The sequence below is a fragment of the Curcuma longa genome, unplaced genomic scaffold (genome assembly GCF_044706935.1).
Source record: "Curcuma longa cultivar G26 ecotype Majalengka, Jawa Barat unplaced genomic scaffold, ITB_CL_G26_1.1 utg2798_np1212_758248_RagTag, whole genome shotgun sequence".
NCBI lineage: Eukaryota > Viridiplantae > Streptophyta > Magnoliopsida > Zingiberales > Zingiberaceae > Curcuma > Curcuma longa.
The window spans coordinates 850,486-877,610 of NW_027435600.1; the positions used below are offsets into that span (position 1 = coordinate 850,486).

General features: G+C 36.3%; 4 protein-coding genes across 4 annotated transcripts; 1 reads left to right on the forward strand and 3 right to left on the reverse strand.

The window, feature by feature from the left end:
* The first annotated feature begins 7,071 nt into the window (after positions 1 to 7,071).
* Positions 7,072 to 11,625, forward strand: LOC141820156 (homeobox-leucine zipper protein ROC2-like). Its single transcript, XM_074707428.1, is given in 13 exon segments — positions 7,072 to 7,543; positions 7,838 to 8,088; positions 8,229 to 8,346; positions 8,492 to 8,680; positions 8,759 to 9,217; positions 9,306 to 9,407; positions 9,577 to 9,777; positions 9,862 to 10,036; positions 10,145 to 10,416; positions 10,505 to 10,600; positions 10,701 to 10,892; positions 10,894 to 11,090; positions 11,185 to 11,625. Coding segments are annotated over 12 exon segments (2,346 nt in total). The 5' UTR covers positions 7,072 to 7,438; the 3' UTR covers positions 11,080 to 11,090; positions 11,185 to 11,625.
* A 775-nt stretch (positions 11,626 to 12,400) lies between these two features.
* Positions 12,401 to 13,904, reverse strand: LOC141820149 (putative serine/threonine-protein kinase PBL23). The gene is made up of 5 exons (XM_074707421.1): positions 13,793 to 13,904; positions 13,442 to 13,617; positions 13,179 to 13,368; positions 12,715 to 13,106; positions 12,401 to 12,628 (listed from the first exon to the last, which is right to left on the reverse strand). Exons 1-5 carry the CDS (start codon positions 13,902 to 13,904, stop codon positions 12,401 to 12,403), a joined length of 1,098 nt encoding a protein of 365 aa, XP_074563522.1.
* A 1,976-nt stretch (positions 13,905 to 15,880) lies between these two features.
* LOC141820158 (putative mitochondrial adenine nucleotide transporter BTL3) lies at positions 15,881 to 20,835 on the reverse strand. Its single transcript, XM_074707429.1, has 4 exons — positions 20,244 to 20,835; positions 17,155 to 17,458; positions 16,257 to 16,727; positions 15,881 to 16,156 (listed from the first exon to the last, which is right to left on the reverse strand). Exons 1-4 carry the CDS (start codon positions 20,711 to 20,713, stop codon positions 16,088 to 16,090), a joined length of 1,314 nt encoding a protein of 437 aa, XP_074563530.1. The 5' UTR covers positions 20,714 to 20,835; the 3' UTR covers positions 15,881 to 16,087.
* Positions 20,836 to 22,304: 1,469 nt separating this feature from the next.
* LOC141820159 (uncharacterized) lies at positions 22,305 to 26,878 on the reverse strand. Its single transcript, XM_074707430.1, has 6 exons — positions 26,524 to 26,878; positions 23,138 to 23,186; positions 22,943 to 23,045; positions 22,759 to 22,854; positions 22,579 to 22,653; positions 22,305 to 22,495 (listed from the first exon to the last, which is right to left on the reverse strand). The coding sequence occupies exons 1-6, from the start codon at positions 26,857 to 26,859 to the stop codon at positions 22,339 to 22,341; spliced, it is 816 nt and encodes a 271-aa protein (XP_074563531.1). The 5' UTR covers positions 26,860 to 26,878; the 3' UTR covers positions 22,305 to 22,338.
* Between the last annotated feature and the right edge of the window lie 247 nt (positions 26,879 to 27,125).

The window sequence follows — 27,125 nt, forward strand, 5'->3', positions numbered from 1 at the left end:
TAATTATTTCTCTAGGCAACACCATAATAACTTGCAAGCTCATTAGGCCCAAAGTTTTAATTAATTAATTTCTCCAAGGCAAAATATGTGTGCTGTATCTTCATGTGACTAATAAAACTGCACAGTACTAAAGGCATACAGCTCATCATGCATCCAGCTTTCATGCCAATGTCAAGGACCCTCAACCAACCCTTGATTGTTGAGAGCCTTAACTCTTTCAGCATCTCACTATTTACATCAAAAAAAAAAAAAAAAGAAGGTCTGTTCAGTTCATGAAATTTTCATCAATATAAAATTTTTAAAAAAATCTACAGCTGTATGAATTTTATTCTATTTTATAAGAGATTATTTTTAAGACTTAAATTCGTGACTTTTAAATCATATGACAATAATTTTATCATTATGCACGGACCATTATTAAGATGGATGAAATGTCAGCATGCACACGGAATTAACCTTCCTCTCGGCCATTCTCAAAGCACATGACTTTTCAAACTAAGGAACATGTTTATCTTTGAACGATTGCATATATAATTTGTTAAATTCATTTTAGTGCATTATATTTCACTGTCCTCGTCTTAATGGAAAAAGGGTTTGCATGGAGAGGACCAGCAAGACACCATGGCATGCAGTTTTAGGCCATTCAAGCTAATTTTATATATGTTTGTCCCAAACCTAATAATTAAGTGCAGTATTTTATGTATTTAGGAAGAAGAAGAGCAAATTTATAACCTCCTTAATTATACCTTGTGCAATTATATATAAAAATAATAAAATAAAAAATAAAAAAGAAGAATGTTGGGCGTGCAAAGATTAAAACAATTAATTACTAATTGGTTAGGTGTAGCCTTCGATCATGAGGATGTGCTTAAACAATTAATTGTATCTTAGATCGATATATTGGCACACTGGTTGTGATGGCGTCATTATCGATCTTTCATGGATGACGCGTGCTAGTGTTGGGTTTTTTATGGGCATTAAATAAGCTTGATTCCACAATTTTTGAGCAGTATAGACAATTGTGGAAGATGCTAGCTAGCTAGTTTGTGTGAATAACAAGCAACTTTGAGGCATAGTAAATACGATTCTTGTGGAGGCAGTGGCGATCACATTCTAGGGTTTAAGTTAGGGTTATTGAGGTGAGTCACAATGCCCCGAAGGTGAAAAAATGATGCTTGGGATTTAGGTTAAGGTCGGGTAAAGAATGATTTTAGAGTTTAGAGAAAAAGAACTTGACTCTAATACATGCAGTCGATTGCTACACTATATGATTTTGATCGTTGCTCTCACCTATCAGTTAACGGTTCATGTTTTGCAGTATCAATCGATTGCTATCCAACATTAATTGATTGTTACACCTACCAATCTATTGCTAAGCCATAGCAATCGAATACGGAGCCTTTTGTTTACTACTACAGTATCAATAATCGATTGCTAAATCCTAATAATCGATTTCTACCTCAACAGTCGAATTGATCAACAATCAATTTTGTAACATTCTATTTGTTACTATAGTACCAGCAATCGATTGCTAAACAATCAATTGTACTGTAGCAAAATATTACAGTAAAATCCTAAACCCCGATGCTGTAGCAAAATTCTAAGTTACTGTAGCAAATCCTAATGTTACTATAGTAAACCCTAGTTATTATAGTAAATATATCCTAAAAACACCGCAAATCTCAATTTCGAGATTTAGAATCTATCGGTGGATTAATATACTCTATCAATAGACCAATACTCCTGTTTCAACTTTATTAAGCTAAGTTCTCGTCTTGTCTGGTATCTAGTTGACCTCAATCTATGAGGACTTCTTTTGCTCGATATTCGATTTACTTTGATTTGTCCGACCTTCCCGTTGTTTAACATCTGATCACCTTGATCAGTCGATACTCTTGGCGTTGTTAAGTGTCCAATCCTCTATGACCCATTTGGACTTCATCAATCGTCATGTCGAGGCAACTGTGATCCACTTAGACTTCTCACTTTATATGTCAACTCCTTGTTGAACTTCTGATTGCCAAGTGTCCAGTCCACAGTGATCCACTTGGATTTTTTTTTATTAACTTCTTATTGGACTTTTAATTATCAAGTGTTCAGTCAACCATGTTCCACTTGAACTTCTCCACTGTCAAGTATTCGGTCAATCTTGATTTACTTGACTCTTCGCTCAACCAACTAGCATATTGCTTATACATGCTCACCAAATCACTCAAACATGATCACCATATTGTTGAAACTTCGGAACTCAATACGAGTCAGCTCGAGCTTGATCAATCGAGTTTGGTCAACCTTGACTAGAGCTAAGTCGATTGCAACAACACCAACGATATCAAATACTCAAGTAACAAACTTTAGTTAACGACACTATATCTCTAGTACTCAACAAAGGGGTAAAACTTTTGAATCTACATTGGACCAACTAACATCTTGATAGAAGAGAAGAATTATCGAATGACAATAGCAATAAGAGAATAGAGAAGACTTATTTTGCTCAAGTTTATTTTTAGTGAAAGTTAAAAATCTATAAAAATCAGCTCTATTCTCATAGTTTTTGCACAGACTTAATTATTTTCTACTCTTAGCTCTTAAAAGATAAAGCTAGGTTAATGGTGAAAATAGGTAATACATCAATGAGTCTTGGAAGGAGATCAGGAGGGCAAAGATAACAAAATTGTACAGGATGATCATGGATTTCAAAAGCAAATGAGGTGTTTGCTAAACCGATAGTTTATTATATTTTCTGCATCATTCAAATGACATTCACTTCACATAATTTTCACATTGTTCTGATTTAGATTAACTTTCGCATAATTCTAATACAAACATTTATCAACTCTTATTTAGGTGAAATTGTGAATTAGAAATTTAAAAGGATCCTTTGGGTTGGTACATGTATGAAGGAGACAGAAGCATTAAGGAGGGGCTGCTTCCTAGTTTATTCCTTATATAGTTTTATTTCCTATTGTCTGATTCTTCACTTTTAATTTAGATAATATTTGATATTGTTGTAATCTTAATTTTCTTATAAAATATAAGTAAAATATGTTTTATCCTAGACCCATAGTTCTTGAAGAAAAGGTATATATGGAATTTAATTAGTATGGTACATTGTAATAGTCACTAATATGTATTTTGGAAAAACATATTCACATAAATTTAATTTGATGGATTTGATTTGTCTGTCGTCATTTAATGGGAGGGCAGTGTTTCATTTAATGAGAGGGTGGAGACTTTCTGAGTAGGAAGGCTGGAAGGCACTCAAGTAAACACGATGACCATTCTGTTTCTCTTTCTCCTCCCCTCATGAGAGATCAGTGGAAGACTTGGGGACTGCTCTTGTTTGGCCTGTAGTCATTAGGTTGAGGACCAATTTGACCAAGTAATTTAAATTTATATATATTTTTAAATGAGAAATTTAATGCTGCTATATCACAAATATATGTAATAATTCAATCGGAAATTTTATAGGAGATATAAAAGAAGTTATGAATTTTAATAATTTGTATCATATATTTATTCTATAATTATATTCATTAATTAATTTAAGTACTTGAGGATACTCATCTTTCATCTCTACTTGACGACTGTTTCAGATTTTTATAATTTTTAAATTCTCATTAATGTGATATAGTTATGAGGATAATGAATTAATAGACCTAGCTATAGATTCATAAATCTAAAAAGGGGTTGAATTGATTATTCTTTTTGCACTAATTGAGTTAACTGTTTTATTCATTGTATATATTTCATCTGAGTGCAAGCAATATGTAATGAAAATGGATGTTACTTAGGTAAATATAATCTAAATAATCTAACTAACTAGCCAAATTGTTTTACCATTAAAATTCATACAACTACAAACTAAATTATTTGGATGCTTCTATTGTGCTAGACTATATAGTTGATCATGCCAAGAGTAAGAGTAATCTCGACATTATACTACAAGTTATAATGTGTTGAGGTGAGTACAGAGTGAAGGCCAACACTAAGTAGAACTTTAGAATTATAAATTCATGCCAAGAGAGACTTCCACAAGGTATTTTTTATTAAGGCCGAAGTGGAACCAATTTAGAGGAAATAAATAAGAGGGCAAGGGGCCTTATGTTCATGAGGACTATTGAAACTAGTGCTCAATCTCTACATGCTAAATCTCTTCTTGTTTAAATTTTATAGTCTTGTTTTATTTGTTGAAGCTTCATATTTGTTCAAGTTCCTCTTGTGCTTAGTTTTTCTACTCTTGTAAGAGGTGAATTGTAAGAAGTTTCTTTGCGCATTGCAAGAGAAAATATAGTGAGTTTTGAGGGTTAATTCACCTTATGAATCATATATTACGGAGTATATATGAACCGAGAGTTCCAAACTATATAACATTATAAGCACTGGCGTAGCCAGTGGCTGGGCTGCACTGGGCTCAGCCCAGTGTAGCCCAGTAATTTTTTATTTATTTTGTTAAATTGAAATTTAAAAAATTAAATAATTAGTTAAATCTTACTAATTTAGCCCAGTATAATTCAAAATCCTAATTACGCCATTGATTATAAGTTCTAGCAATATTGATTTTGTTCTTACAATGTTATTTATATTTCCACTGCACATCTAAAACTAACTTTGGATTAAAATGTTACAATTTTATAGTTTACCATTATTCACCCTATAGTTGCACAGATCGAGCCCCCTTCATATACTTATGTTTCAAAATATCATTGATTATCTATAGTTGCTTTAATAGAGAGTCAAAATAAAGTTTTGAGGCTCAACCAATAGCATAGTTAAGTATTTGTTTGATTTAAGAGTGTTTCTAAATTATACTTTTATCGATGACTTAGGTCTTAATCCTTAGAGCAACTTAAGGAATTTGTAATTTGACAAGGGAGATTTCCTAATTAACTTATGCCAATCATTTGGATGATTAGTATAATTAATTTGGCACATGCATTTAACCTAGTTTTGAGTTTGTATTGTGTACAAGGAATTGATGAGAAAAATAAGATCTATCTATGCAGCCTCCTTTAGTTGAGTCATCTGATCCCACACTTGCAACATATTGAAAATTGTTGAAGTGCAATCTCTTGAAAAAATTTCAAAAAATCAATTGTGGTTTAAAATATTAGTTAATGTAACCAAATGAATCACATTCCAAGCCTATGCATTTACACCGAATGGTGGAATTTTATACAACTAATTGAGGAAATTTCTTGAATTAATACAATTTATAACTTGTGACGACAATTAGCTTGTAAAAGCAATTGTTTGTCATAAATCAAGTAGGATTCATGCGTGATGAAATTAGCTATACATTTTTTTTGTTTGATCATTTACAAATCATGATGTTATGACCTACATAGATGAGAGAACTGATCCATTAACAATCAAGCTCAACTATTAGTTCAAAATGTTTAAATCCAAGTTAATAGTATATTCATCCAAAATGATAAAAAAAATTTATTAGCTCACAATTCTTCATATAATACTAAATTAAGGTGTCACAATATCCCTTTCTAAGATTTGACAACCTTGTTAAGATCCAAAATCCAATCCATACTTTAAAATCAAGGTCAATTGGTGATAATATACTATTACATACATAACCCTTTCCAACACCTCTATGTGCTTAAAATTTGATACAGTTAACAATAGCTTCTTTTTTTTATGCTTATAAAGCTTCTTTTTCAGCCCACAACTTATCATGTAGGATTAAATTAATTGGAGTGTCATACATATTATTAAACAAGGAGAAAATGACTATTCTATCAAGATTGATTTGTTGTTAGAGGAAATGAGTCATTGATATTGAAAGAAGAAAATTTGAGATGTTTCCTCGTATAATCTTTAATTTGATTTCATATATTTGAGTCCAAAGATATGTGAGTCATTGATATTAATAATTTGTGCTTTATCATTTAATCATGTCATGAATGAATCATCATTCATGTCAATATATGAATTTAATGACAAGAATAGAAGCATTATTCTAGATGTTTAGAAAATGAAAGGAACGATATGTATAAATGAGAATTAATATATATCAACAATATTAGAATTATTTCTAGTTTTGATCACAATTAAAATATATATAAGATATTCTCAAAATTGGTAGACTTATTCGATATTCTCAAAATTGGTAGACTTATTCGATCATCTCATTTTGATACTTTCATTCTCAACAACAACAAATATTTTTTTCCTTCTAACCTAAGAATATCATAAAGTAAAAAATGTGTAATAATATGGAAAATAATTTTCTAAGGAAGTTTAATAGTTGAGAAAAAAATTGTTTAAGAAGCTTGTATTTTATTAAATTGATGAAATAATAGGATAAAGTTAGCATTTTGTTGTTTTGATATTATATGTATTTATGTTGATATAAAGAGTCAACACAACATAATTTGAGATTGATGTACATTACAACACAATGATTATCTAAAGAATTTTTTTTACAAAAATCATATATATATATATATATATATATATATATATATATTTCAATGATATTTCACAAATGGTGATACTTGCAAAAGTAATTCTAAAGTTTGGGCATTAATGAAGTACTCTCTATCTCAGTGTCATAATTTTGAGCGATTGTAGATTAAACTAATAAAATTATGTTTTTTCTTCTAGTAAAAGTTGCTAAAAGGATGTCTAAAACTTTGTCAAGATTATTATAAGAATGTAGACATTTTTAAAACTTTAACTAATAAGTATTTCTTTCAGTTAATTAAGTACTAGCTAGGGGAAATGTCAAAATCACTGACAGTCAAATACATGGTGAATTGAATTTATTAATTTATTAAATCAATTAATCAATGGATCTCTTTAGAGTTGTTGATATAATTCTCAAGTATGAATACAAAACCAATAATACATATATGGTCCCTTTCGCCTTATACCCATCCTGTGGAAAAATTTAAAGCCAACACAGAGACTCCTCTTCTCTCTCTCTCTCTCTCTCTCTCTCTCTCTCTCTCTCTCTCCATCACACACTCTCTCTCAACCCTAATTACACCACCCTCTCAATAAATGCAATTGCACCCTCTCTATACGCTGTGCAATAACTCCCCACCTCTTCCTTTGCCTTCCCACCTGCTCTTCGTCTCCTCTTCCCCTTTCTCCCTTCTACTCCTCAGATCCCCCTTCTCATGGCATATCTTCCCTTTCCTCTCTCCCTTTCTCTCCAACCCAAGAGAAAAAGTTAGAGATCAGGAAGAAAACCGCATGCACTAGGTAGAGCGTACTATTACTAACATATACACTTTCTTGTATTTAATTTCTTCTTCTTCTTCTTCTTCTTCTTCTTCTTCTTCGTTGTCGTCGTTGTCATGGGAAGAAGTAATTCTTTGAAGTTAACTGCTCGTGCATCTCTCTCCTTTTTGAGGTTTCTTGTTTGAAAGAGAGGGAGAGAGGAGGGGTGATTAACTAGGGTTTGGTCGAGAGAAATATGCCTGTGGCGATCATGATACCAGCGAGACAAGCAGGAGCTTCCATGATGGGGAGGAACGCAGGCACCAGCTATGGCTCCTCCTCAGTCTTGTCCCTCAGCCAGGTACCAACTACTCGATTAATTAATTAGCAGTAACTCAACTATTTAATTTTCTGAGCTTGGTTTCTTTTGTTGTTGCTATATATCCTAGCTAATTAATCTCTTCTTCTGTCTTCCTTAAATTAATTAAATAGGAGGCATTCTTCTCCATGTGTTCAGGGTTTTGTTACTTTGCACTTGAATATTGGAGGAGGAGAGAGAGAGAGAGAGAGAGAGAGAGAGAGAAAATCTCTCACCTTCTTTGAAATTGGCAATTTTTGGAACTTTGATCTGTGATTAAAGTGTTTTATTTTGTAGCCGAATTTGTTGGAAGGGGAACTGCAGATCCCGCCGCTGCAGTACCAGCACGGGAACCAGTTCGTGGAGATGGCACCAACGACGATGACGGCGGAGAGCGAGATGGCGCGGGCGGAGGCCGACTTCGACAGCAAATCTGGCGGCAGCGAGAACATAGAGGGCGCCTCCGGCGACGACCAGGACCAGAACACGCGGCCCCGCAAGAAACCCTACCACCGACACACTCAGCATCAGATCCAAGAGATGGAAGCGTAATAAGCCTATACATGCCATATGTTTCTTCATAAAATTGCTATATATATATATATGTTTGTTTAATTTCCTTTCTGTGATTGATTATCAAATCAGATCGCCCTCATTTGGTTAATGAAATTCTGTAACTTTGTTTCAGATTCTTCAAGGAATGCCCTCACCCAGATGACAAGCAGAGAAAGGAGCTGAGTAGAGAGCTTGGGCTCGAGCCTCTCCAAGTCAAGTTCTGGTTCCAGAACAAGCGCACTCAAATGAAGGCATATATATATATATATACCACACATATATATTTATAGTCTAGTCTTTCTTCTTTATATATGTATATATTAATTTAGTTCCTGTTTTGATTTAATTTGCATCATGCAAATTTTTTTTCTTTTTTTTTCTGTTCGTGTGAATCAGAATCAACACGAGCGGCATGAGAACAGCGGGCTGCGTGCGGAGAATGAGAAGCTGCGCGCCGAGAACATGAGGTACAAGGAGGCCCTCAGCAACGCCTCCTGCCCTAACTGCGGCGGCCCCGCCGCCCTCGGCGAGATGTCCTTCGACGAACACCACCTCCGCATCGAAAACGCTCGTCTTCATGAAGAAGTATAATATATACCATTCATGTGTGGAATAAAATTGTATACGTTTACATGAGTTTAACGCGCGTTTACGCGTGTGCAGATCGATAGGATATCGGGGATCGCCGCGAAGTACGTCGGGAAGCCGATGTCAATAGGCGCGGCGGCGTCGTATCCTCTGCTTTCTCCGACGTCGTCACGGTCGCCTTTGGATCTAGGGTACGGTGTCGGAGAAGTGTTTGGGGCAGCAGGGGCGGGAGGGGAACTGCTGCGTAGCGTGCCGGCGGGAGGGCAGAGTGAGATGATGGATAAGCCGGTGGTGGTGGAGCTGGCGGTGGCGGCAATGGAGGAGCTCATCCGGATGGCTCAGCTCAACGAGCCGCTGTGGTTGTTGCCGGACGGTGTGAATTCTTGCGGGGAGGCGCTGAACGAGGAGGAGTACGCGCGGGTGTTCCCGAGAGGAATCGGGCCGAAGCCGTTGGGGCTGAAGTCGGAGGCGTCGCGGGAGACGGCGGTGGTGATCATGAACCAGATGAACGTGGTAGAGATGTTCATGAATGTGGTAATTAATTGATTAATCAGATTAATTCCAGTTAATTAAATTAAGAATATTTTAATTATGGATTAATAATTATAATGTGTTTGATTAGAACCAATGGTCAAATGTGTTTGCGGGGATTGTGTCCAAGGCTATGACACTGGAAGTGCTATCAACTGGAGTGGCAGGCAATTACAATGGAGCTTTGCAAGTGGTATTAATTAATTTTTGTTGCTTAATGGATCGTTTTTCAATTCAACTGTTTCTAAATTATATATTCTTAAGTTTTTGCTGCACAAAACAAATTAAATCAAAGGCTTGTTTGTTTGCTTAATTAATTAATTGCTTGTCCTACAAATTAAACTTAATTGTGATGATTTCAGATGTCAGCCGAGTTCCAAGTCCCTTCTCCACTTGTGCCCACAAGGGAGAGCCTCTTCGTGAGATACTGCAAGCAGCATCCTGACGGCACTTGGGCCGTCGTCGATGTTTCACTTGATAGCCTGCGTCCCAGCCCAGTTGCCAGGTGCCGGAGAAGGCCTTCCGGCTGCTTGATCCAAGAAATGCCCAGCGGCTACTCCAAGGTCTAATTTAATTAACTTTATTTATAATATTTGTTTATTAAAAAAAATAATAAAACATATCAACTGTTATTTATTAACGCGCAGGTGACTTGGGTGGAACACGTGGAGGTGGACGACCGGTCGGTCCATAACATTTACAAGCCTTTGGTTAACTCGGGTTTGGCGTTTGGCGCAAAGAGATGGGTCAGCACTTTGGACCGCCAATGCGAGCGGCTTGCCAGCGTCATGGCTAGCAACATCCCCTCTGCTGATATCGGTGGTAATTATATGATATATATTGTTTGATTGATTAAATCGAATTATATTGTTCCCCCTTTCAAAGGGTTTTGAATCAGGTTTTTGACCTGAAAAATATAAATGTACATAGTGATCACGAGCGCCGGAGGACGGAAGAGCATGTTGAAGCTGGCGGAGCGGATGGTGATGAGCTTCTGCGGCGGCGTTAGCGCATCGACGACGCACCAGTGGACGACGCTGTCGGGGAGCGGGGCGGAGGACGTGCGCGTGATGACGAGGAAAAGCGTGGACGACCCCGGCAGACCGCCGGGTATCGTCCTCAATGCCGCCACCTCCTTCTGGCTCCCCGTCCCCCCCAAACGCGTCTTCGACTTCCTCCGCGATGAATCCACCCGCAGCGAGGCACGCAATTTAAGTTTACGACAAAACATGAAACATGAAATGCATTTAAGTTTTGTGATTGATACAAACTTATAATAATTTCTTGCAGTGGGATATACTCTCCAATGGCGGAGTTGTTCAGGAAATGGCTCACATTGCCAATGGCCAGGATCAAGGCAACTGCGTTTCTCTTCTCCGGGTCAATGTAATTCATTAGCTGAACACGATTATTATTTTGTTGATTAGTTTTTGTGATTGATCATAGTTGATATGGTTGAATTGTTATGCTTGTCGTATGGAAGCAGAGCTCGAACTCGAACCAGAGCAACATGCTGATACTGCAGGAGAGCTGCACCGACGTGACGGGCTCCTACGTCATTTACGCCCCTGTCGACGTCATGGCTATGAACGTCGTCCTCAACGGCGGCGACCCCGATTACGTGGCCCTCCTCCCCTCTGGCTTCGCCATCCTGCCCGACGGCCCAGCCTCCACCGAGCACTGGCGCCGTGGTCGAGGAGGTGGGCTCCGGCGGCTCCCTCCTCACCGTCGCCTTCCAGATCCTCGTCGACTCCGTCCCCACCGCCAAGCTCTCCCTCGGCTCCGTCGCCACCGTCAACAGCCTCATCGCCTGCACCGTCGAACGCATCAAGGCGTCCGTCGCCGGCGAAATCATCCCCCACTAAGGCCGTATTCTGTAAGATGCAAGTGCTTGCCTTATATAATAATCCATCGCTAAATAGTGCCAGGATGCATGTCCATGAACACCGAGTGTTTGATGAAATGTGCAGGAGAAGGGGTGGTAGTGGAACGGAGATTATAGGGCGTCACCTCTGGGAGTCAAGAACGCACCTCGTGCTTGCCTTGCCGTGTGGTGTCGGAATTAAGCAACAAAGACGTCGTCCTCGCACCACTATGCAAGGAGGGTTGGTTCGGGTATTGACTTTACATGTCTCAGTTAATTACTGCGTATGTGTTACTACCACCACCTCATGGTTTTGCAGGAGTTCTACTGCTACTAGTTATTTAATATCTATCTATCACCAATTAATGTTCCTTGTAATGTTTGCTGTGTCCTTTGCCACCGTGCAACAGACGTCTATTTGCTCGTTGTCTTGGTCATCATCACCTTTTGTTGTTTGGTCGTGTTAATTGGCGAAATAGAGCTTGTCTAAGTGATCACTCGTCTTTGCATTTCTTTCAATGAAATGAGCCTATTTTAGCTTCTCTTTCATTTAGATTGAGGCTATACTTATAATTTAACTCTTCACCAAAAACTATCCATAAATGATCGATATATCAAGTCTTGCTTGTTTAATTTCACAAATTTTCCTGCAAACATCATGTTTACTGATGGAACACTACCAGCTAGCTTTCTAATAATATGAAGGCTAAAAAAAAGAGAGAGAGAAAACTCAAACAATATGATAGCTAAACCATAAATACAAGAGTTACAACATTAATGTAATTATCTGCAACATGGATTAGTGTTTGCCATTGTTTTATCTCTTGCAATTGTTTCTTTTTTATTATTCTAAGAGAATTTCAATTGTTTCTCAAACTGTTAAACTCTAAGCAAAATGCATAGTGCCTCCTTTCAACAACACCTATAGATATTCTTAGAGAAACTAAGCTCGTATCTTCAAAATCATGAATACTGACAGAAAGAAAATTTAAACTTAAACTGAAGCAAAAACTATTATCATAGGATTTTTTTTTTCCATTCCCTAAATCTTTTACCATTTCTGGATGCAGCATTAGCTTTTAGCTAGTGGTACAGGAGCAAATGTCTAGCATAAGAACTTCAAAGAATAAATGAAATCCTATATTTCCATAGAAATCAGCAAAACAGCAAAGAAAAAGTACCTTCAGAGTTATCATGAATAAGTGTTACATTACAGGCATTCTACGTACGTCTTTCTTCCTTGTCTCCCTGGGAATGAAAAGTTTCTTCCTTGCTATAAATTTGTGATTCCACTGCCTTCTTCGCTTACAGCCATAACGATATCACATTTCTGCAACGTTGGATGTTTCACCAGAATCATTTGGTGAAGTAGCTACGTACCGGAGGGCAGTTACGACATCGCTAATCAGTGGGCGGTTGCTTGCTTCTTCTTGTAGACACAATGCTGCAATTGCAAGAGCTTGGTATAAGCCTTTCAGTGGGAACTTCCCTTCTAGTAATGGATCAGCCATTTCTATAAACCTCTTCTTGTTTTTAAAAAGCGGTTCTGCCTGCACAACATCACAGATTACTTTACTTGATCAATTGAGTTCAAAGTTGATACTCAAAAACAGGTGAAAGTATACTATTAACTTACCCATTGAACAAGATGTTGCTCACTTGATGGTTTTGATGTATCAATAGCTCTCCTTCCTGTTATTATCTCGAGAAACACAACACCAAAACTATATACATCAGACATCTTTGTTAGTTGCCCTGTCACCACATATTCTGGAGCACAATAGCCATAAGTCCCCATCACCCTTGTCGATACATGAGACTTATCTCCGATTGGACCAATTTTAGCTAGCCCAAAGTCAGATAATTTCACATTGTAGTCTTGGTGAAGAAGAATGTTAGATGCTTTGAGATCTCGAAAGATTACTGGAGGATTTGCGATATCATGCAAGTACTCTAGGCCTTTAGCAGCACCTTCAGCTATTTTCATTCTTGTAACCCAGTCCAATGGCTTCTTGTTTGGGGAAAGATCTGTAAATGTTCATTGTTAATCTGTTCTTTTCTAGCAAGTTAAGTCATGAGAAAGTCTTAATAACTACTTACTTAACAGATGATCCTCCAATGAACCCTGTGGCATGTACTCATAAACTAGAATTCTTTGATCTCCATCAGCACAGTAGCCAATCAAATTGACAAGGTTTGGGTGATGGAGCAGACTGAGCATCAGTACTTCCACATGGAACTCTCTGTTTCCCTGTAGACCATTCTTTTCCAGTTGTTTAACAGCAATATCCTGTACAAGTTGAATAAGAACCATAATTACAAATCCACTCTGTTGAAGAAAAAAACAATGAAGTTTGTCATACTCGACCCTCGTGGTGCCCTTTGTAAACTCTACCAAATCCACCTTCACCTAAAAGACATTCTTCTTCGAATTCACCAGTCGCTGCTGAAAGTTCAGGGAATGTGAAAGCACGAGTAGGATTGCGGCCCTTGCTTATTTGTAAGATCTTGTCAGCTACAAATTTATGTTTGTCTGTATCTGCACAGTTCAATTCCGTCAAGAGAACTGCACAAGCTTGTGATGTTTTGTCCTTTTAGAGCACAGGAATGGTTGACACGAACAAGATTTTATCAAAATCATCAAGAATATTGGGAAGCGAACATTTGATGAAAAGGCAACGAGAACTGATATGTAATGATGTATCGAGATATACCTGATTCAATTATAAGATCATTGACAAGGGAGGCAAGAGCGTTCCCTTCTGCTGTCTCCTCTTTTGAAGGCAACCTTTCCTGGCCGCGTGGTTTGAAACAGAAGCAGCCCATAAAGCCTGTTCTTACCCTAAGAATCTACTCGATGAACTCCAAGTAGGAAAAAGAAAAGAAAACCTCTGAGAAGAACGATCAAATTCTGAAGCTCAGCAACAAGAATCAGATGCTTAATTTGACCCTGTGGATCGATCAGAAATACGGTCCACTGGGTCAAACAACAACAGATTTGATCCTGACTAAAATGAAAGAATTTCAAGGAAGGTAAGGAGTACTTGAGATTGCATTTTTTTTTTTTGCTAAGTTTGGTGTTTCCTCTTAGAATGCATCAGTGGATGCTATTCGTTCAATTTGCGTTGAATTTAGAATCTCTGTTCTTGGAGAATGGAGAATATATCTATATTTAGAAGGACCAACTTCAACGCAAAAGCAAGGACGATATTTGATACATAAAAGATTTTTTCAGAACAAAAAAATGATAGTGAAAAAAAAGGTTATAATAATAATCATTGTGTTTTGCTTAACTCTAAGAAACAGAAAAAGATCCTTAAATCTTTTTTCTCCATTGTTCCTTGATCACTAGGGCTTGCTTGATGATCAAAACAGTTGCAAAACTCTATTTACCATCGCATAAAATTTATTGTGACCTCCAAAAACTGTCATAGAATAGTTTGTTGTTGTATATCTGTACGTTGTAGATTGTACACATGTGCGAGATCGTATCATGCTGGTTTTGAAGGATTCAGGACCATTGTCTTGTTGGTTTTCAAAAATGGTATTTTAGAAAACAAGTGAAAAATAAATTGTGAAAAATCGAGCGTAGATCCTTGTAGTGTTTGATCATGTGTAATAATAACACGGTGTAACAATAAGATGCTTCTATAGTTAATCAGACATCCATAAATCAATTTTCAATTACAATGCACTGCAGACAAACTAAATCCACTAAAACGAAGCGACGGACTCTTAACAAATCGTAGTTTCAGGTAAGGATTATTTCAAAACCAATAGATCACAAATTTTGTTGGATTTAGTTTCAGGTAAAACGAAGCTACGATTTGTTAAGAATCCTTACCTGATGAGTTTTATTGGATTTAATTAGTTTGTTTTTAGCTCAAATTTTCTTCCTCGATCTTAATTTTGTGCCAGCAATGAAAAGATCTGTTGGGCGCCGATCAAATTTTGATCCTAAATCCCATCTTGAAGCTTATTGCGATCTTTCCTTGAGATTAATCATCTGCGAATGAGGAATTCAATGTTGGCAACGAGAACATAAGCATGATTAATCATTAAGAATTATATAGATAAAAGGATATAATCTAAATCCATAATATCTTTTCCCTTTTATATATAGTTCTCTCACGTAAGAGAACAAGTAACGGCTCAAAATGGATTCATTCAAAAGAAACTAAGAAACTCCAAGAACTATGCGATCAGTGGACTATAACCTCTTATTTATAAAAAAAATCTGATTTATAAGAAATTATATTAGAATTATCCTTTTGATATTTTCTATTTTAATCCATTATTAAAATAGAAATTACCCCTTAAGTCTCTACACATAAAAGTCATGCCCGTTAGATATAGTAAAATCCAAATATTCAAAACTTCAATTAATCACCTTTGATTAGGTTTAACCGAATATGATAGTCTACAATATATAATTATTTCACATATCAATCTAACAATAAATTAATGATCCAACATTCAATTCCTAAAGTTACTAAAATTATTATTATTGAAATTAATAAATTAATAATAAATTAAAATTTTAATAATAAATAAGATAATTTTAATTAAAATTATTATGTTTTTATTTTAAAATATTATAAATTTGATTTATAAAAAAAATAAGTCTACAACTCTATATTTTAATTATCTTTAAATTAACATAAATTTTACCTTATTTATAGGATCAGTGTTTTGTTCGTTCAACTATATCATGTACTCCCACTAAGCTCATTCCCCCGTGAAAGTGATTAATTAGTAGGTAAAGAAATTATAGAATGCACTTTCATACTGCATCACCAAGACATTGAAATTGTTCAGTTCCATTTCCATATCATGTGAAAAAAAAAAAAACCAATTGTCCTCGCCTAGATTACTTGAGGATAAAAATTTCAACTGTAGGATAAATGTATTACTTGTCAATGATTCTCATCATGAAGACAATAATGAGGTCCTGAAACTTCACTAGAGGTTTTAAAGGTCAAATCAACAAATTTGAGAGCAATTAGCTATCATTCCACCTTCAGCACTATCTTCACGAACTCATACACAAAATAACTGATGGAAGCAGATGGAAGAACCTGCAAGGGGAAAGAAGAATATTACTTAAGAGAGCCAAATAAAAAATATATATATATTTAAGTTGAACGAATGGATTCTGTAAATCCTAGTAACACGTACCTGTAACAGGCTTGGAATCAAACCAGTATACAGAGCAGGCACACCACCTTGATCAACAATTTTCATAAATGTAGCAAAAGCATTCAATTTGTTTGCCTGAACCTGCATTTGCAACCGCCGTCTGACTACTTCAAATGGATACGTAGTAGCTTCAGCGCAAGCACCAGCTATGGCCCCGTATAATAGTGTCCTCATGGGTCCCAATTCTAGCTGATCCAGAGCACTCACATCTTCACCTTCTTGTTTTCTCATTATATCCAACCTCTTCCTCCCTTGAGGTGAATGCAGGTAGGCTGACTTTAGTATATCATATACACCATAAAAAACAGCTCCTGAAGGAGCCATGCTAATGAGAGATGGCACCAGTCCCTTGTAGAGAGAAAAGAATCCTTCTGTCTGAATCATATGGTGAAAGACACCTATAACACTTCCTAAAGCTTCTCCACCAGGTGCTACCATCTTGGTTCGTATCTGAAATTTAAATAGTGAATTACACATGGGTGGGATAAAGAACGAACTACACATCTTCATACAGAAACTACTGATAGTTAATATCACTGCTTTTACACCAAGAAAGCTTACAGATAGCATTCAGATAAACCGAGCAGTATCATTGTCATTTTGTTAGTTCAAACTATGAGATTAGCTACATGAATCAGAGTACTCCGTTGAACTCTGGCCAATATTCAAATCTACTTAAAATATAATCTTAAATTTAACCTAACCTAAATCAGAACCGTCTATAACAGGTAAATAACTCCATAGCAAGTATGAATTTGACAACCAACACAATGTGTGATCAGTATGCAAAGTGAAGTTGCAGTAATGCCAGCCGGCAAGTGTTTATGCAACACCAAAAATTAGATGACAATAAGTATAAATTCAACAATCAACATACCGTGTCCATCGGTATGCAAAGTATAGTTGCAGTAATGCCAGCTGCTGCACCAGCAATGAATCTTTCAAAATTTGTGGTTTCTTCATTTCCAGATAGTTTAAGGAGCTGCTTTCTATATGTATCATATGCATAGAAATTAATGGCCTTAAAAGGTGCAGTGCGAAGAATGTTGACAAAATTTCCTCTCCAAAAGCCTCTGAGACCTTGTGTTGTTGCAATTTTATGAACGAGTGCAAAAAGATTGCTCTGCTCACCACGAACAATATATTCCAACTTTAGCCTCTCAAGTGGAGCAACAAAGGTTCTGGTAGATGTGAAATTTATGTTAGTATTAAAAATTCAACTGCAATCACTAGCTCACAGGTATTAGCACATTAGGTTAAGAAAGTAAAATAGATATGCCAAGCCAATTAACATTAATCATCAGACACCATGTGTTCCTCACCCACTTATAATAGCTTAAATTATATGGTGATAATGACTAAACAAAAACACATTTGCTACTACAACCTATAGATTACTTCAATGCTCATCTAAAAAACAGGAAGTTGACAAAACAAGTCTATTGACTTCAACTGGAGAAAGTCTGTAAATTAATCAGGTTATTTTAGGACTAAAAAGATGATGGTAAAAACAAATCAAAGCAAAACTATAGATTAAATTTAAGAATACTCAAGCAAGGGTAGCTCTCAAATTGGGTGGACTCAGCTATTAGATTGGTTGTAGTCAACATACTAGTCAACTAAAGATTGAATCAATTGGGTAGTTGATTCAAACACAAACAAAAAAAATCTTGAAAAAATCCAGATGACTAATGATGATGATGATCAAATGATCAACGTTGTCGATCAATTAACTATCTATCGCGCATAAGAGTTGATAGTCAACTGCCTTATAGAGTATAATAGTCAATTGATCCATGCCAACATAGCAAGATGAGTCATCAATTCCATTAAAAGAAGCTATTAAAAGGGTTTTAAGGACTATGAAACATATTCAACGGTAGAGACAATAGAACACATTGACACTCTTATTCTTGTTATTTCTCAAGCTTTGTTGTAAACCCTATTTAACCTATTGTAAGTCTCTTATGCTAAACCTTTTTACAACTTGTAAAAAATTTCTCCACCTTTGATGTTGCCATGAAGGAAAAAATATAGAAGATTCTGGGAGCAATCCAACTAAGGATCATAAGCCATGGTGTAGGGAGCCGCAAGCTATTGAACTACGTTACAAACCTATGTTAGCATTGCGGTATGTGTTTGTGCCTTATAATTTATTTTTGCTGCTAACAATGAATATGTGACTGATTGAGATCGCAACAAAAGTATTAGTTTTATATTTGCGGGCACAAAATATATTCACCTCCCTCTACAACATCCTTTCAATCTATGTGTTCCAACAAAAGTAAAACCAAGTAATATTTTGTTAGTGCAATCATCCCCTTTGTGGTTTGGCTACCTTGGATTTCGATGTTTGAACAAAGAGTTTAAGTTAGGATTGCTTTTGTATTATATGTGTACAAAATCATAAAGGGATTTAGCTCAAATTCATATAGAGACTTAGCGTGGCTAAGGTTAGAGATTAAACATGACTTGAGGTCAGTTGGAGGTTGAAGATTAAAAAAGGATGAAATGTGACAAACTCTTTAAGTGATGTGAAGCAAGCTGAGGGTTCAGTACATCGAAAAAATGAGTGACCTTTAGGAGACTTATGGAAGGAGTTGTAAGATAAAACTCTTTAAGTGAATTTATGTGAAGACTTGACCATAGGATGGTCATAATCAATGATCCAACCGATTTAAAGTAATTTTCAATCAATTGGTGGTTAGGTTGACTAGGAGTCAGCTTGAGTTGATCAGTCGACAACTAAATGATTCTATTCGTGGTTGAGTCAACTGAGTAATCAACTAGCCTAGAGTCAATCAACTATGTTGGATTTCAACCAACTACTGACTCAGTTGAAAAGCTATTTATTGATAGGACAAATTAAACAATAATGGTGAGATGGAAATCGACACAATGGTCGCATGACCAGTCAACTTGTGTAGCCATTAGTAGACTGAAAATTATTTCGATCAGAAATATAGCCCACTTAATGGTGGATCCCATCAATTGATCGATGACAGAACAATAGAGTAGAATGTGAAGGCGAAGATGTTTGAAAGGAATAAAAGGAGAACTAAGGGAAACATTCAAAAGTTGATGTTTATGCTTATTGTTCAAATCCTTTAAGCACTTTCTTGTGTAATCTTAGTCTTAATTTTCTATCTCTCATTTGTTTATCATGTATAGAAGATTGAGCTAATGTGCCTTCGGGAGTGAATCATTGAAAAGTCATAGGCCGTGGATAAGAAATGAGAGTTTTGAACCACATTATATGGCATATTAGCATTGGTATGTTTGATTGGTCTCATTTCCCTTATATTAATCTATTATAATTGACTTTGCTAAGTTATTAGCAAGAGTATAAGCTAACTTTGCTGGAAAAATATAATAATTCATCCTTCGTTTCTAAGCCTCTGGTCATCAACCCTCATGGTCCTAACATATATAACCTATATTCAAGTGTATGAATATGAATCTTCAAAGCTAAGCAATCATATAAACTATGAGCACTTTATTTATTGGGTCAAAAATCATAGTTTAGTTATTATGCATAACATATAGTATGAGAATGAAAATTTGTATAGTAGTTTACTTTGCTCTAGTTTGTGGCTAGGGCAAAAAACAACAATCAACAACATAACTTCAATATCCAACTGGGAGTAAAAAATACATTGTTTTTTTATGTAATAACAAAATGATAGAGAAATCCTGAAAAAACCTTAAATTTTGTCATCTTATAGTTACCTAAGAATAACTGAAGAGTTGTGACAGAGGACAAGGAAAAAAACCTAAGAATTTATGTAAAACCAAATAAATGACAAAAATGAAGAACAATATAACTAAGTAGAAAATAAAAGTCACACAAGAAAATCAGTAGAAAATACAAGTCGTGGCCTTGTGCACGACAGCAACCCAATATGATTAGTGAACCCATTCCCTTGTAATCACTTGAAAAGAGAATAAGAAATGTGCTCCCAATACCTTGAAACCATTGCTGCGACAGCTCCAGCCCAAAGATGTTTGGTAGTGTTCATAGCACCAGCTCCAGGCCCTCTCACGCGACTATGTCTATTCTTATTTTTATTTCTGCTCTCCCCCTCCTCTAAAACCACCAATCCGCCGTCCTCTTTTCCTTCCAATGCTGCCTCCTCCGCCCTACTTATCTCCTCCTTCCCCAACAAACCCGCAGGGTTCCGCATAAAAACCTGGCTTCCTTTGACAGAGAAGCTCATCGAAAGGAAACCGTCGCCATCGGCACTCCTCCAGCTGATCCGAGCCGAAGGAGCTGTCTTTCCACGAAATCTAAACGGCAACTCGGGTGATGAATCAGGGGAACAGTACTCAATGAAGAGGCCTCCTCCTCCGGCGACGGTGGGCAGAGAGGAAGGTTCGTCGTGGAGACGGATGGGGGGGAGGATGGAAGCGCGGAAGCGTACCTCCACGCCGGGCATCTCGAGGGAGGGGCTGCAAACAGACAGAGGAGGCTATAGGGTGCAGAAGAAGGGATTGTTAGGGTTTGGATTTTGAGGAAGAGGGACATGGGTATTCATGGGAGAGGGAAGGGAGGGCTCGATCCGTCAGGAGCAAGAGAGAGGAGAGAATCCTGTGCCTTATTTTTGATTCAGTGGCAAAATGGCGACTTGCGTGCATCTGATTCATTCATTCCACTAGATCCAACGTGGAGGATATATATATATGGATTAATGGCAACAATATGCACATTACAAGGCCACGTTACAATAAAGAACAAAAACAAAAAAAGGTTGAGTTTATACTTATTCTAAGTAACCAAGTTATCCGGGGGACGTGGCCGTCATTCGATATCCCAACATCATAGATCTCAACGCTAGCTAAGGTCTCGGCATCAGCGGTCCCAGCATGATAGGTCTCGACACCAACCGTCTCGACACAAAAGAGGTTAGAGGTCCCATCATCAAAGGCCTCACCCTAGAGATCTTCGCTCGCGAAGACCTGGCTGCACCTCTTTCTTTCACATCATCAGATGATTAGTTTCTATGAAATAGCTTTGCCAGAGAATGAAGCAACAGCTTGCAATTTAGGGATTGAAGAATCACTTTGAATTTACACGAAAAAGGAATATGACTATCTTAACAACAAACAAATTATGAGTATCAACTATTAGTAGTCCGGAATACTCCCATCAATGATCTCAAATTTTGTGTAAGATTATATCATTTCACATATTTAAACTTTTAAGTACACCTTAGATTTTTTTATTAAGTTAGAATTTCCTTTGATCATTCATCTATCTTCACCCCTTTAATTCTAATTCCTTAAATCCTATTTGATTCTGCTTATGTAGTCATAAGGTTTGTAATTGACATATAAGACAATCTTTGAACATAATAATATTATCTTAGTCTGTTTTCTCACATTCAAAATTCTAACAGAGCTATGCTGAACTGATATAGGATATTAGTTCTTTTATAAAAAAAAATCATTTTTCTAATGTCAAATATTCATTTTAGCATTTCATTTTAATCACACTAATTCACTAGATACTATTTTATAATTGTTCAATATTCCATAAAGTATATTAATAGTGTCATATTCTTATAAAATTATCTTTTAAAACATCAATTTCTCAGATTCAATCCTAAGTGCACAACCATCAAACCAAACATTAAAAAAAAACCCTCCAATTTCTGTTTTCAATCTGTCAATAATATCTTTGTAAATGTCTCCTGGTTGACAATAAATTCAGGCTATAAAATATCCCTTGCTTGCAAATATTTCCATCCATAAAACTTGGATAGCTTTTCACGTTTTCTTTTCTCATAAGTGATGTTGTATTTAATACATTAAAGTTCAGTTTTTCTTTGTTTAAAACCTTTTGGTTTTCACTTTTCTGAGTCCACAATTCAAGGTTCGAGTTTATTCTATCTAGTTATTAGCACAATATCGTCAGTTAGTACTAAGTACAGCATCAAGACGCTTATATATTAATGAACATTCAGATTCCATGACATTATTAACAATTTCAAGGCATCTATATAAAGAGAACAAAGTGAAACCATAAAATAAATATCAAAGTACAAAACTTGAAAAGACCTGATTAATGAACTAAACCAACTTTACAATATGAGTTCTCCAAAAAAAGGAAAGTGTAATCCATTTCAAAGAGTCTGTAACAACACATTACCTCTTTAAAGGCGTCAGGGAACTCTTTCAACACTGATATAGCAATTCTGGAAGCCTCTTTGAAAGGATATCTTCAACAAGACAGAATGAAAAATCAAAAGGAAACATGAGTAGCAGTTAAACTTACACAAGCATAAACAGCTAAAATAGATACCTGTAAACACCACAAGATATGGCTGGAAAAGCAATGTATTGAATATTATTCTCTTTGGCAAGCTTCAAGCTATTTCTGCAATAGAGAACGTAGATAGTTGAGCTTTAAAGTGATCGTCAGACTGATAGGCAAGCATGTTTTTAAGTTAGAACAGGCATCAATATAGGAAGCTCTCTTCACCTGAATGCATTACTGAGAGAAACCTCAGGGTGCTCATCTTCATCATAGACAGGGCCAACAGTGTGTATCACATAAAAAACAGGCAACTGGAATGCTCTGTACACCATGTAAGTCATTTTGTGGTAATTGACAGGATAGGGTTAGCATGCAACAAACTATTGCATTTAACAGAAATAAAACCTACGGAGTAATTCTGGCTTCTCCTGTGGGACAGCGTACTCCTCTGCAGACCTCTGGTACCTTACGACATGCATCAAGAAGTTCTGGGCCAGCAGCTCTGTGTATAGCTGATAAAAAAGCTCCAGTTTTCAAAAAAAGAAAAAAATAATAAAAAAAAAGAGAGACAGGATAACATCCTTGACAGAATTTAAATGCTTACCTCCATCCACACCACCACCTCCAAGCAATTGTTTGTTAGCTGCATTTACCTGAAATTTACCACCCATCACTTATTTGCAAGTTTGCAACTCATACAATAAAAACTAAAAGGTGAGACCTTATATAATGCTATTGCCTTTTATAGCGTTAGAGGAAACTTATTAAATTAGCAAAAAATGCATCAGATGTTGATTACAGATCTACTACAGCAAAGTAAACAGAATTTAACAACTTCCAAAAAACAGCTTGGTCAAAAATTTGTCACTCTAATTGTATCAAACAAATTTCCTCTATGTTATCATGAAATCAATTCATTAATCATTTGTCGCTTGAGGCCACTAGTTATCCTATACACAAACAATCTGCAACAAAAGCCTTCCAAAACACCAAATCTTAACCAACCACCATATCTGGTGGAGTCAATTCATCAACATGACTCGATGCCACCAGATATCCTATTTGAAAACAATCTGCAAAAAGAAGGCATCTATAAAGCAAACCATAACCAAGTTAATATTTTCTCCTCCATACTATGGGTGCACTTTATGGTGCAAAAAAGTTCTGGGAAAAGTTATTCCAATCAGAATGAATTACAACCTTAATGACAGTGAAGTAAAGTTGAAATATTATAGAAGCATAAATACTTTTCATACAGAGTTCAACAAACTCCCAATAAACAGGCTGGTTACCCTTCGGAGGAGAAGCCCAAGTATTTTGGTTAAGGGACAAAGAAATCAATATGCAGAAAATATTAATGATAGTGAAGCATAGTTCAAAATTTTATACAGGCATAAGTTTTCCCTGAAGCATTGAGTGAACCGACAAGAATCAGGCGATTGTGTTTTCAACTATATTTCATAAAATTGACCATGTAACAACAACCCAAGTTTCTTGGAATAGCTAAGAGACAGGGAAAATCAGTATGTAGTAAGAATGAGGAACCAATATATTAGAAGTGGTTTAGCTACATCTGAATATGTATTTCTTCACCATATCAGGTACATCTTTGCAATATAAATAATGATATTCAAGATTATGCTGGCCACATGTACAAGTATTTCTGGTTGTGAGCTAACAGAAAATCAAATGAACAAACTCACAAATAATTAACCTAGGTTTAAAAAATCTAAATGAAATAATGTAAGCTAGGCATGCTAAAGTTAAGGAATAAACTTGTAGAGTGTTCAATGGTTACTGTGAATATTGCTTGAGTAGTTAATAAACAAAAATAACAAATAAGTGTCATATTACAGGTTTAGTTATTTTTTAAGCAAGTATTTAATACAATCTAGTATGTGTAGTTGAAGTTTTATATGAAAGTTGTATTATTATTTTATATATACAGTGTTTTTTTAATTATCAATTTAAAATGTATCATATTAATAAAGTACATATTCAAATCTTATTTATCAATCAGATGCCAAATTTGAATAGATACTATCCTTATGCATTAAATATTCACCAAAATATTCTAAATAATATTTGATCAAACATGTCACAAAGTTGTAGTGGGTTCATAATAATCAAACAAATAAATAAGCTAAAAAATTAAGTCTACTTGTCTAGAATTGTACACAGGATGAATTTATAGAGAAGCTAAGTTTCATCTCTACAATTCTTATCATAAGGATATTGGCTCCAATTAAGCTTGCCGCTTAATAAAAGCAGAAACAATGCTGGAGCCTGATAAATATTCTAATAAACAATTTTGAACACAAATTTTTTAGCTTGGTTGAGTTTGAGTCAGGCTTGTTTATCTTTTTAATGAACACATTGATGCAGATTGACCTTGTTGACCTCATTTCCATCCTGACAAGTATTTCAATTGGCTCATTGAGCCCCAAAATAATTTATTTTGTTCAACCAAAAATTGTTTTAATAGGAGTGAATCAGATGGAGAAGATGAATAATCTAGTTAATAATTATCTTAATTAAAAAACAAATAGACACGGTGAGAAGAGAAGAAATATCTTAGTTGTGAGCATGCTATAAGCATTGAGTTGGCCTATGGTATGTGGGACATTGAAAATAGAAGAAACTATTAATTCATCTCTGAGTAGTATATGTCTATGGTGCGTGCACAAGAAAAATTTCAACTTTAAGCCATTTATTGAAAGGCGCCACTCAAGCAATATAGTCAGGCTATGGCTGAATCACATTGATTAGGCCAAATTTCTATGGGAAATAGAACATAGGAGTAATTAGAGCTCATTGCTACTCAATGGAGAAAAATGTCAGCTTGAAAATGGAATGATAAGAATCATATTTTAGTCTTATCAGCGATTTCCCATTTTATGTGTTTCCTTTATTTCGTTAATTTCTTCCTTGAGTAGTGTTTGGATATTAAAAAACACCTTAACAAATTGCACAAAGATCTAAAAGTCTCAAGTGCATGAACCACATGCCAAACTACCAAAGCCATAGCTTTTGGTTGTGCTAGAAAACAGCACCTTCCATGAAACAAAGTGATGGGACTACATCATCACATATAACAATGGGTATTTTAAATTGTATAAGAACTATCATTATTTGTTTTCTTATTGATACCCTGTGTAATAATCCCCTCCGGCATAGAGGCTCAGCCTACATGGCCGGCTCCACTTTGGCAAACCCAATACACGTGGCCCTGCTCCAAATTAGAATTGGGCATGACTGGCACATGATTGCAATCCACAAGATCCAATAATCCGTTAGGGTTTTGGAGCAAGATTCTCTATAAATAGCACAGCTAATGGTGGTCTCTATTATCCAAACTTAAATTCTCTACTGTTTTCTTCCTTTATATTTTTTACTGTTCTAATATTTCCATGGCACCCATGGTGACTTAAGCATATGAAGGGCCTTGCCAAGATGACTCCCAGCGTTCTCTAACACGTGTTGATCTATGCAGGTCCGGCCACATCTCAAAAGGAAGATTCATGGAAGAGGTAGCAGATTCCGCTGCATCACTTTATAGTTTCCTTACTCTCTGGAGGTCAGGCTACTCAAACCGGTTGAAAGAGGACTTCCACTCCTTCAATGTGATTTATACTTAGTGTCCACAGATATAAGTGGCCAAATCTGATCTCTAGTTTGTCTCATTGTGGCAATATCTCAGACGTCATAGGGGAAGTCGCCCACGGGGAATGATAATGTCTTCCCATAAAGAACGTTGGGCACTAAACGTTTGGGCTTGTATCATGCAGTCAGATGCAACTAAACAAATATAGAAGTTAATACTGAAAACTACTCACTTCCCGATACCAGGTCTGAATCTCAAAAGATCTTCCTAAACGAAACTAGCTTAGCGGAAAAATTCATATAAAACAGGGGAACAACAATCAATATCACTGCAATAAAAGGAAATAAATGAATTCAAATTGAAGGATGAGGGTTCGCGATAATCACGATCGCGTCGGTTGACCCGTCCACGGACCACAAGGTGATATCTCCTTTCTGGATCTTAAGGACGCTCAAAGGAGATAACTGAAAGGTTGGGACAGATCCACCGGCGGATGAAGCCGAAAACCCTGCCCTAGCCGCGGCCGGGTGGGACGCCACCTGTTCCATGCCGCTGGAGGAGGAGGAGGAGGAGGAGGAGGAGATTGGGAAGGCCGGTATAGTGCGGAAGGTCCTGAGAGGGCTCTCGACTGCAGGAACCCTGGTGAACCTTCTCAGGGAGGGGGCGATGAGGTGCCGAGCGGCTTTTGATAGCAAGAATGACGATGAAGCAAATGCCAACATTTGAGAGGGAGTGTCGCGGAATGGGGTACCTTCACCTCAGGGTCACTTCGTTTATTATTATTTTTTCTAAATTCCTTATTTAACAAAGAATCAATAAATTATGATGATCCTGATACTTTTAAAATTAGCAAAATACTTGTAAAATGTTAAAACTGAGAGTCTCTTCTCAGCCCCGGAGCAATGGTGCAACGATAGGACATCCGAGTTGTAACTCAGAAGACCCACGGTTCGATCCCCAACTATGGTGTATTTACAGAAATTTTTCT